The sequence below is a fragment of the Macaca fascicularis genome, chromosome 17 (genome assembly GCF_037993035.2).
Source record: "Macaca fascicularis isolate 582-1 chromosome 17, T2T-MFA8v1.1".
Classification (NCBI taxonomy): domain Eukaryota; kingdom Metazoa; phylum Chordata; class Mammalia; order Primates; family Cercopithecidae; genus Macaca; species Macaca fascicularis.
In genome coordinates, this window is record NC_088391.1 from 12,873,482 (window position 1) to 12,886,085 (window position 12,604).

General features: G+C 40.2%; 1 protein-coding gene across 7 annotated transcripts in view; it reads right to left on the minus strand.

The window, feature by feature from the left end:
* Positions 1-12,604, minus strand: part of STARD13 (StAR related lipid transfer domain containing 13) — a 557,856-nt gene that overhangs the window by 59,349 nt on the left and 485,903 nt on the right. For all 7 annotated transcript variants that reach the window (XM_005585617.5, XM_005585616.5, XM_015439138.4 and 4 more), the window contains 2 exons: positions 8,845-8,916; positions 6,656-6,737 (listed from right to left, as the gene is read on the minus strand). In XM_005585617.5, coding sequence (XP_005585674.3) covers positions 6,656-6,737; positions 8,845-8,916 — 154 coding nt within the window. The remainder of the gene's footprint in view (positions 1-6,655; positions 6,738-8,844; positions 8,917-12,604) is intronic.

Here is a 12,604-nt window from a genome sequence, read left to right on the forward strand (position 1 = left end):
AGATGACACTAGTAGTATTATTCTGAAGTTTATATCTCTAAATGATTTCACATTAACTGTACTTGCTCATCCCTATGATATGTCTGAAAGACATTTTCTGTTGTTAAAGCATAGACTTTGATGAAAAGCCCATAATGTAGTCAAGCATCTCAGATCACATGCAGCAGTGAGTGGATAAGGATCCATCACCCACATGTTTGAGATTCAAAGCTTGACCCGCTAAGCCACCTATATCATCCTGTAAATAGAACTGCATAATCAGAGACAATCTTTGTCCTTGCAATCCTGATTTTAAAATATGTAATAGAATTTTCATTCTTGGTTTAAAATGTAATTTTTCGTTAACATTTTAGACATAAAATCTTCAGGAAACTACTACAAAGCTACTAGAACTCATGAGTGAGTTTTAGAAAGATTGCAGGATACGAAGACAATATACAAAAAATTGTATACTATCAATGGGCAACGAAGACAAACATTAAAACGCTATCATTTACATTAACACCATGAACATGAAATTCTTAGATACTATCAATGTGAACCACTCATATGCTTGAAACTACAAATCACTCTTGAAAAAATCAAAGGAGACCAAACAGAGACATATACTGTGTTTATTAACACAAAGACTAAATATTGTTGAAATATCAGTTCTCCACAAACTGATACAGAGATTCCACAAATCCAAATCAAAACCCTTTTAGGATTTTTAAAATAAATATCGATAAACTGTTTGTAAAAGTTATACAGAAAGTCAGAGGCACTAGAATAGCCAAAGCAGAAAAAGAAGAACAAAGTTAAAGAACTCAGACTATTGCATTCCAGGACTTAACCTAAGTAATCAAGGCAGTGTCACACTGATGAAAGAACAGACACATAGATAAATGGAGGCAGAATAGAGAGTCTAGAAATACACTTACACATACATGGTCAAAGGCAATTCAGTAAAGACAGTATAGTTTTTTCAATATTGATCTGAAATGATTGGACATTGATATGCAAAAAGTAAATCTTGGCTCATATCTTGTACTTTCTACAAAAATGAACTAAAAATGGGTCATAGACCTAAATATAAAACATAAACCTATGAAATTTCCAGAAGAAAACATAGGGTAAATAGTTGTGACCTTATGTTAGCTAAAGATTTCTTAGATATGACATTAAAAGCATAAATAAAAATAGGTAAAATTGGATTTCAGAAAAATGAAAAACTTTTGTTCTGTGAAAGACACTGTTAAGTAACTGAAAATGCAAGCTACGGCCTGGCAGAAAATATTTACAAAACACCTTTCTCACAAAGGACTTATATCTAGGACATATCCAAACTCTCAAAACTCAAATAATAAGAAAAACAATACAATTAAAAATGGTCAAAAGAGTTGAATACATATTTTATAAAAGAAGAGGTATGGATGGTAAATAAGCACATGTTCAATGTTATTAGTCATTAAGAAAGTACAAATGAGTTAATACCAGACACCTATTAAAATGTCTAAAAGCAAAACAAAAACTGACAATACGAAGCTGTGGAACAGTAAGGACTCTCATACACTGTCAGTGGGAATACAAGATGTATTTCATTTTGGAAAAATTTGGTGGTTCATTAAAAAGTTAAAATAAACTTATCATATAGACTCCATGATCCCATTCCTAGGATTTCACATCAAAGAAATGAAAACTTAAATGCTCATACAAAAACCTGAATATGAACATTTAGAGTAGGTTTATAATCACCCAAACTGGCAACAACCCAAATGTTCTTCAACCGGCAAATGGATAAACAAATGTAGGACATCCATACAATGGAAGACTATTCAGAAATAGAAAGCAATGAACTATTAAAACACATAGCAACATAAATGACTTTTTATTATGTTATAACAAGTGAAAAAAGCCATACTAAAAAGGCTACATGCTGTTTGATTTCATTTGTATGATATTTTGGCAAACTATAGGTACAAAAAACAAATCAGTCGTCGCCAGAATTTGGGAGTAGGAGTAGAAGCTGCTAACAAGAGGAATGGGGGAATTTTGGGAGTGATGAAAGTATTTTATATCTTTTTTTTTCTTTTTTCTTTTTTGAGACAGAGTCCTGCTCTATTACCTAGGCTGGAGTGCAATGGCACAACCTTGGCTCACTGCAACCTCTGCCTCTTGGGCTCAAGCAATCCTCCCATCCCAGCCTCCCAAGTAGCTGCAACTACAGATGTGTGCCACCATGCCCAGCTAATGTTTGTATTTTTGGTAGGGATGGTGTATCACCATGTTGCCCAGGCTGGTCTCAAACTCCTGGGCCCAAGAGATCCACCCACCTCAGCCTCCCACAGTGTTGGGATTACAGGCATGAGCCACAACACCGGGTCTGCTCTATATCTTGAGTGTGGTGGTGGTTATAACAACTTGGAGGCATTTGTCAAAGCTCAAAGACCTATTCACTGAAAATAGTCAATTTTACTTTATATATATATATATATTAGTCCATTTTCACACTGCTCATAAAGGCAAAGCCGAGACTGGGAAGAAAAAGAGGTTTAATTGGACCTACAGTTCCACACGGCTGGGGAGGCCTCAGGATCATGGTGGGAAGAAAAAGACCCTTCTTACATGGTGGTGACAAGAGAAAATGAGGAAGATGCAAAAGTGGAAACCCCTGACAAAACCATCAGATCTTGTGAGACTTATTCACTACCACAAGAACAGTATGGGGGAAACCACTCCCATGATTCAAATTATCTCCCACCAGCTCCCTCCTATAACACGTGGGAATTATGGGAATACAATTCAATTCAAAATGAGATTTGGGTGGGGACAGAGGGCCAAACCATATCATTTCACCTCTTGCCCCTCCAAATCTCATGTCCTCACATTTCAAAATCAATCATGCCTTCCCAACAGTCCCCCAAAGTCTTAAGTCATTTCAGCATTAACCCAAAAGTCAATAGTCCAAAGTCTCATATGACACAAGGCAAGTCTCTTCTGCCTATGAGCCTATAAAATCAAAAGCAAGCCAGTTACTTCCTAGATACAATGGGAGTACAGGTATTGGGTAAATACACCCATTTCAAATGGGAGAAATTGGTCAAAACAAAGGGGTTACAGGAACCATGCAAGTCCAAAATCCAGTGGGGTAGTCAAATTCTAAAGCTCCAAAATGATCTCCTTTGACTACATGTCTCACATCCAGGTCACACTGATGCAAGAAGTAGGCTCTCATAGTCTGAGACAGCTCCACCCCTATAGCTTTAGGGGTATAGCCCCCTTCCTGGCTGCTTTCATGGGCTGGCATTGAGTGTCTGACTTTTCCAGTTGCACAGTGCAAGCTGTCGGTGGATCTACTCTTCTGGGGTCTGGAGGATGGTGGCCCTCTTCTCACAGCTCCATTAGGCAGTGCCCCAGTAGGGACTCTTTGGGGGCTCTAACCCCACACTTCCCTTCTGTATTGCTCTAGCAGAGGTCTTCCAGGAGGGCCCCATCCCTGCAGCAAACTTTTGCCTGGACATCCAGGTGTTTCCATACATCTTCTGCAATCTAGGGGGAGGTTCCCAAACCTTAACTCTTGACTTCTGTGCACCCGCAGGCTCAACACCATGTGGAAGCTGCCAAGGTTTGGGGCTTGCACCCTCTGAAACCACAGGACAAGCTGTACCTTGGCCCCTTCCTTTTAGCAACAGCTGGAGCAGCCAAGACACAGGGCAGCAAGTTTCTAGGCTGCAAACAGATGAGGACCCTTGGCCTGGCCCGTGAAACCAGTTTCTCCTCCTAGGCTTCCAGGTCTATGATGGGAGGGGCTGCAGTGAAGACCTATGACATGTCCTGGAGACATTTTCCCCATTGTCTTAGGGATTGCCATTTGGCTCCTTGTTACTTATGCAAATATCTTCAGCCAGCTTGAATTTCTCCTCAAAAAATGTGTTTTTCTTTTCTACTGCATTGTCAGGCTGCAAATTTTCTGAACTTTTATGCTCTGTTTCCTTTTTAAAATGGAATGCCTTTAACAGCACCCAAGTCACCTCTTGAATGCTTTCTTTGCTGCTTAGAAATTTCTTCTGCCAGATACCCTAAATCATCTCTCTCAAGTTCAAAGTTCCACAAATCTCTAGGGCAGGGGCAAAATGCCACCAGTCTCTTTGCTAAAACATAACAAGAGTCACCTTTGCTCCTGTTCCCAACAAGTTCCTCGTCTCCATCTGAGACCACCTCAACCTGGACCTTATTGTTCATATAACTATCGGCATCTTTTTCAAAGTCATTCAACAAGTTTCTAGGAGATGCCAAACTTTCCCACATTTTCCTGTCTTCTTCTGAGCCTTCCATACTGTTCCAACCTCTGCCTGATACCCAGTTCCAAAGTTGCTTCCACATTTTCAGGTATCTTTTTAGAAACACCCCACTCCTAGTACCAAGTTACTGTATTAGTCCATTTTCACACTGCTGATAAAGACATAACTGAGACTGGGAAGAAAGAGGTTTAATTGGACTTACAGTTCCACATGGCTGGGTAGGTCTCAGAATCATGGCAGTAGGCAAAAGGCCCTTCTTACATGGTGGTGGTAAGAGAAAATGAGGAAGATGCAAAAGCAGAAAGACCTGATAAAACCATCAGATCGCGTGAAACATATTCACTACCATGAGAACAGTATGGTGGAAACTGCCCCCATGATTCAAAGTATCTCCCACGGGGTCCCTCCCATAACACGTGGGAATTATGGGAATACAATTCAAGATAAGATTTGGGTGGGGACACAGAGCCAAACCATATCAATATGTTATACCTCAGCTGGTCTCTGTGGCTCACACCTATAATCTCAGCACTTTGGGAGGCTGAGGTGAGTGGATCACTTGAGGCCAGGAGGAGTTTGAGTCCAGCCTGGCCAATGTGGTGACACCACGTCTCTACTAAAAATACAAAAATTAGCCAGGTGTGGTGGCATGTGCCTGTAGTCCCAGCTACTCCACAGGCTGTGGCAGGAACCATTTGAACCCAGGAGACCAAGTTTGCAGTGAACTGAGATTGCACTACTGCACTGCAGCCTGGGCGACACAGTAAGACTCTGTCTCAAAAAAAAAAAAAAAAAAAAAAAAAGTTATACCTCAACTTAATGAAAATATAAATTTCAAAAATTCAATAGGAAAAAGATAAGTAATATATAATTTTTCAAATATTAAAAGAAGCTAACTAGCAAAAAAATACATGGTTAAAACTGAGAGGGAAAACTCAGGACGAAGTGCTGGCTGCAAGGCTGAGTAGAGTGAATGCTTATGAGAAGGAATCTGCTCTTGCTCGGTGTGTACCTTAGACATGCAGAAGATGAAACACTGCTTTTCCAATTCATTACCTTTACAGAATCACAACCAGATCATCCATTCACTTCGTAAGCTCCCATAAATGGCATATTGAGTTTGTTTGTTTTCTCATCTAAATAGCTTGGTCCTGTCATTTATGATTTGAAGAGTTCTTTGCTCTTCCACCCCCGTAAGCAAACCCATAGTATTATTTTCTTGAACATTTAGAGATCATTTCTTAACACAAATCTATTTTCTCTTCATATAGAAAACAAAGAGTGACTGGTTTGTGACACAAAAATATATATGTATATATATGTCTGAAGATTCAGCAAGCCTAGGATTAGGTAATTTACACACTATTTAATGTGCGCTGATCTCTCCTGTCTTCATAAGTTTTGCTAACCATTACTTTCCCTTCAAACTACTACCTTACCTATGTCAAACGCAGAACATACTAGAAAGAGCACTAGATTTAGCATTAGGAGTACTGTTTTAAGGTCATTTTGGCCCTAAACTAGCTGTATGGCCTTGGTAAAATGACTCATCTCCCATAACTAATCCTTATCTTCAGCTCTGACCTCTCTTCAGGGCTTTAGTTATGAAACTTCAAATTCCTACAGACACATACCACCTCTCAGGCAGCATTTAATTCTTCAGGAATATAGATAGCTTCTCCTGGATCTTTTATTATTACCCAAATTATAATTGTTATTTGTTCAGGTACTCATACCTGAATTTCTTCAACTGAGTGTCTTCAACAAGATTATACGTTGTTTTAAGGGGAAGAAATTATCCATATATACATCTTTGTCTCCTTACACTATCGATCATAAAATAGTAGCTTAAATAGGCCAGTTTGTTGCTACAATTACTTGAGTTTACACATACCAGTTTGAGGAGATAATCACTTGACTTAGCAAAAAATACAGCCAAGTTTGACATATTCAGAGTTTTTCAGAGTCTTCCCTGACCACACATGCTGAGGCTGCTCATGCTGCTTCCCTCCACTGACCCATCCACGCCCCCCAATCATTGTCTACATCCCCATGTTGTTTTAGCTTATCCACGGCATTTACACTCTCTGAAATAACATTTCCCCCTCCTTCTTTCTTCCTCTCACTCTCTCTCTCTCCTTTCTCTGTCTTTTTCCTAATCTATTGTCCAAAGGCCACTACTAGGATTTAAGCTCCATGAAAACACAAACTGATCATGCTCATTAAAAGTAGTACATTTAGAACCTGCACCCAGGTCAGGCACACGGTAGGCACTCAATGAATACCTGCCGAATAGCTGAACTCGTCCTTTAGTATAGTGATGCCTGTTGTAGACTGAAGAGTGGAAAGAAACAAAAATACTTCACATGGTTTACCTGCAAAGAGGTTCTACAAGGTCCTTTTCAAGAAAATCATGATCATTCTTGACAGCCACAATGTTGATAGGAAATTGTGAATCTGTGAGAGAGAAAGAGAGGCAAAGAAGTTGATGTACTTTGTTTTATCCGAATGAGCACCAACATATTCAGACCTTCAAGGTCTGTAAAAGCCACTGATTTTAATAGCAGTGACTGCCCATCGTCATTGTTGGGAATGTTTAAGAGAGCAAACAATTGCTATCACTGTAAATGCTTTTAGGAGTACAATATAAGTGCAAAATATGAGGATAGTCAAGTGCTTGACCTTGGATGGGATTGAACACTAAGTGCCTGCATTTTTCTAGCTCATCCTTATCACAGTCATAGGCGGACGTGGCCTCAGAGAAGAGCTTTTGCACTTTCACCATCCACCTAACATGTAGGTTACTCGCATCTGTCTTGATGGTTTCATGAAATACTTAATTTGGCAGATTGTTTTTCCTTCAAAAAGGAAATTTCCAAAAATACCCAAAGTTCTATCATCTGAAATTTTTTTTTAGTAGCAAAATCTTTATCACTCTGGAGTATCAGCAAAATACTCAACTTGATTCTATCCAAAAAGAATAATTCGAACACTACTTCTCTCCAATAGACAATTCATGCCAGCTTTGAAGGTCACAGGCAATATTTAGAACATAGTGGTAATTCTGGGTACCTCGTTCATGGAGGTAGCAATCTGCAGCTCATTGGAATAGAGGGCATAGCCAAGTCTAACAATGCTGGGTCACTATCATTGTCTTGCCACTTTTTCCTTTATCTCATCTTATATTTTGCGCTGTCTACACCTTGCCAATCATGATAAATCTAAGGGTATCTAAATCTTAGCGTGAGTTGGAAACAGAAATAATTCCCCGTCTGGTGAAAAAAGTCATGTGAGTGACTTGCAGATGGTTCCAGAATGAAGCTGTCTTGCTCGGCTAGTGAGGGAGGGAGGGAGACACTTGTGATTTTTTTCACGGAAGGCTGCCTCTTGCCAGCTGTGCTCCTTCCTGGGGTCTGGTTTGAGGCTCCTCTCTCCTCCTGGGCTCTGGCACTCTCTTCCGTGGCCTGTCCCTTTGGGATCACGGTAGTGACAGCTGTGCCACTACAAGCCCTGGGCTCTTGCACTGTGCACTGTTCCTCACGGCCACCCCCTGTCCTGCCTGCACCTTTGTAATGAGCACTGTTAGAAATAAATCCTCTGCCAATGACCTTGAGCCTGCCATCTGCTCACTGTTGGGGTCCCGACTAGTTCACTACTAGATAAGGACAATCCGAGAAGTAGTTAAAGTTTTGGTTATAATTTTAGATATAAGGAACATGAGTATGTCTGTTAACTCAATTAAAGAATCAATGAAAAGGCTGGGCGGTGGCTCATGCCTGTAATCTCAGCACTTTGGGAGGCCAAGGTGGGCAAATCACTTGAGGTCAGCAGTTCGAGACCAGCCTGACCAACATGGTGAAACCCCATCTCTACTAAAAATACAAAAATTAGCCAGGCGTGGTGGTGCGTGCCTGTAATCTCAACTACTTGGGAGGCTGAACCAGGAAATTGCAGGAGGCAGAGGTTGCAGCAAGTGGAGATTGCACCACTGCACTCTAGCCTGGGTGGCAGAGGCAGATTCTATCTCAAAAAAAAAAAAAAAGAATCAATGAAAGGAAGTATAATGCTAGCAATAAAACACCTTACCTAAAACTCAGAAGAATAACATCTGATTCATGTTATATCTTCACATTTTTCGTATAAACAGAATTAAAGAGAAATCTCAGGACAGTTAATTTTGTGACTTCTAGGAAGTTTATCATCAGTGAATTCATTGTGATTTCAAGAAAAGTGAGAGTAGTAAAGGAAAAACAAGGAGAAAAAGAAGAAAGTGCAGAAAAGCTGCTGATGGCAGAATGCTGGAAAGAAAACACTGAGTTGGGGTTTGTGGTAAAGAGATGGGAATTAGTAGTGGGAAGCAGAAAGTAAAGTGGGCCTGAGAAGTGATACTCATTTCTAAATCGGTATCAGGATAACCCCTGGGCATAGCAAAAAGGCTGAGGGAAAAATAAAGCGAAACAAAATGGGCAAGAAAAAAATCTGGAAGTCAAAACACACCACAGGATACGTGTGGTTCATTTCAGATTTATTCTCTGTAGAAGAGCGAAGGGAAGGGCTGACGTACCCTCATATAACTGCGCGTATTGCGGGAACCCGGCAGCACGGAGCCAGTCACAGGCTTCTTTCGCCTCAATTTCTGAAAAACACAAGAGAGAGAAAATTGAGTCCCACAGCCGCACCCTAGTACTCTGTCTTCTTAATCATGGATACACTGGTGAGCTTTGTGCAAGTTATTACAAAGCAAAATTATTCCAGGTAAGTCTGCATAAGTAGGCTTACCCAGGAGTGGGTGGAAAATGAGCGAGTAATACAAAGGTCCTTGTTATGTGTCTACTAAGATAATCTTCCATGTAGATCCATAAGTACGTGGATAATGACAAAACCACAGATAACAGAACACAACAGTCTCAGGCAGGGAAAAATGTCTTATTTATACACCAGGGAACCAGGGCACTAGGAGAAAAGAGGACATTCTTCTTTACAATTCTTTTTTTTGTTTTTTAAATGGATTTTTTTTTTTTAGTTCCAAAGATTAGGCTAAAAATGTTTATTCAATATTCCTTTATTCTTTCACTCTTGGGATAATTTTAAGAAAGACTACAACTGGATTGCCTATGAAAATGTATTTTCTCATGAAAAAAGGTATTACAAAAATCCAATGTATTATTGTTTTAAAAATTTCACTAATAGCCTTAATTCCCCATGCATTATAACAAGATGTTCATTAATCAAGCACATTGGAATGATTTCAAGCTGCAGAGTGCAACATAGAAGAGGAAAGTTGATTATTTGGAATTGAGACTTCAGTTTGATGGGCCTTCCAGAACCTCTGAGGGCCAAGCCCGAGAGGTTGATATGTCCCTTGGGCGACCATTTTTGGTGTGGATGCACCAACAGCCCACCAGACCACCTGCCTGGGGAAGCTGCGGAGTGAGATGGGAGGAGTCTACAGTATGTGAACCAGGTCACTTTTTGACCTTGTGAATCCTGGATCATTTCCCAACCACAACTCTCCTAGACAAATATGAATCCAAGGGGAAAGAAGTTCATCTGTTGAAAGTCCAGTTTGTCCAAACAAAATTAAACAGCCTATTATCACAAGTCTTTACCAAGGCCCTTTCCTCCGCTGTTAGGATGGGTCCCTGTCAGGTCGTTGTATTTCCATTTACCATGATGTTAATTTTTCCCTGTAGCCAAAGCTGGAGTCTACAGGCTGTTCTTGGGATCACTGCACAGAAATGATCTACACTAACATCACCCTGGGCCTGCGATTGTACCTCAACATTGAAAGCTTGGTGTCTGTGCAGTAAGATGTTTGATGTGCCAGAGCTATTTGGTATATGTTAGGAAAATAGACCAAAGGCCAGATCTTAGTCAGGCATCACCAGGAAGAGCAAAACCCTACCGCCTAGTCCCACAGATCTGCTTAAATCTAGATTGAACTTTGTCATTAAATCCAGGGAAACAGAGCCTGTGGCAGTTCCTACCCCGGAATGCCTGCCTCTTTTGACATCCCCTAATCTACTGTTACTCCAGGGACTGACGATTTCAAAAGCTTGAGATTTGTCTCTGGTGTGAGGATTTTCCACTTAAGTGTGACCAGCATGTTCCTACCGTGTACCCATTCCTGCCATGGACACATGGTTCAGAAGCATCCAGGGAACCAAGCTGGAAAGAAAAGCTATTGAAAGCATTTCTATCAGAAAGGGAGTCTCTGAGATCCACAACTGCTGTTCAAAACAGAGCTCCACTGAATTGTGCTGCATGGGCTAACGTGGGCTTTCCTCTGGGAAGGTACAAAAGGCAATTATTGCATTGCTCAAAAGTTCTATTTAGTACCCAACTGAGAGTCTGTATGTGAAGGTTTCTACTTTGATAACCACACAAATATTTCAGAGGAAATAGGAAAACACACTTTCTATCTGTAACGTGTGGAAAATGTGGTGAGTTGCTACTGAGTCATGGATAAAGTGCTGCCTAATAGGTTTTCAAGCTTCAGATTTGCTTCCCGCTTCCATATAATACAGTGGGTAGTAACGAGAAAACACCTAATTTCTAGACATGCTCTAAACCTAATTATGAGTCAGCAAGTCTTGGAGAGAAGCACAGAATACTGTATTTTCTCTTGGCACTACATGAATCTTATGTCTTTTTATGTTTCATTATTACCTCTACTACAATCAAAATGTAGTGTTCATCAAGAGAGTCCCAGAGAGCCAGGCCATGAAGAACAAATGGGGAAGACCCGCAAGACAGGGGCTCTGCAGCCTAGAAAGCTCAAAGACAGGCAGTGGGAAGTGATCTATGAAAGAGTTTGCACCACTCCAGTCCAGGGAATGTGGTGAGCTCAGACCCTGAAGATGAAAAGGATAACTTGGAGAAGAAGTGGGCAGCCAGGAATCCTTCTAGAAAACTCCCTTTGGAACATCATGTGTTTTCACTAATTTGTGGGATCTAAAAATCAAAATAATTGAACCCATGGACATAGAGAGTAGAAGAATGGTTACCAGAGGCTGGGAAGGATAGTGGGGGCTGGGGGGAGGTGGGGATGGTTAATGGGTACAAAAAAAATTAGAAAGAATGAGTAAGACCTACTATATGATAGCATAACAGGGTGACTACAGTCAATAATAACTTATTTGTACCTTTTTAAACAACTAAAAGAGTATAATTGGATTGTTTATAACAAAAAAAACAAATGCCCAAGGGGATGAATACCCCATTCTCTATGACGTAATAAGTTCACATTGCATGCCAGTATCAAAATATCTCATGTACCCCATAAATATATACGTACACCTACTATGTCCCCACAAAAATTAAAAATTTTTAAATTTTAAAAACAACACTCCTTTTGGAACTTAAAATTCTGGTTGGACAGTGGGATGGGGCTGAAGCTAGCCAGGGAAATTTTATTTAAAAGGCTCCTCAGATAATAACTGCATTTGGTTTTTTATGACAGCAACATGGATAATGAACTGAAATCCTATCCAGATACAAACATGAATAACCAAATTTTAACCAGAACCCAGATAAATCAATCATTCAAATAAGCTGATTTTTTTTTTTTTTTTTTTTTTTTTTTTACTGGGCCGGCACTTAAGCTTTTAGGCCTCGGGGTCAAATGACAACAAAACTGCAGCGAGTAAATATCATAAATTAGAAGCAGCCCCGTGCCAGCCATGGTGGGTGGCTCCTCCTGTAGCATCACTTCCTATACCCAACTTCCCATTCTATTTGCCCAAATGTCTCAAACGCATACCCTCATTTCATATTCCCCCACCCTAGGTGGAGTCCCAACATCTTGAGACCTCAATTTAAGAACAAAGCCAACTCTCATTTACCAGCTAGTAACAAAACAAACAAAATAATCTGGCATAATTCACTGCTATCAAATCTGAGTTTGCCCATCCAATTGAGGTGGGGGGGATAAAAAAAAGTCTTACAATTTTCATTAATTCTCCATGGTCCCTACTAATACCAACCAGCCAAATACTAACGCTTTTTCCCCAGGCCCTTCCAGTGGCCAAATGACTGTGAGAATTAAAAAGGAATCATTATTGCCAGTGCCATCATTTCATAAAGATCTACCTAATGAGATTTCAATGACATTTGAGGAGAAAAGTGTGAAAATCTCTTTTTTTATGGTGTTCGTGCTAGCCAGCATAATATTATGTAAAAGCATGAAGGGCTATTAAAATCACATTTTGACAGTTTTATTTGTTAACAATTTGCTACCCTTACCTGCTCCTGTAGCAGCTCCAGGGCTGCAAGGCAAAGCATCAGCTCACTGCAACTCTCATGGAAAACCTGAGTGTGGAGTG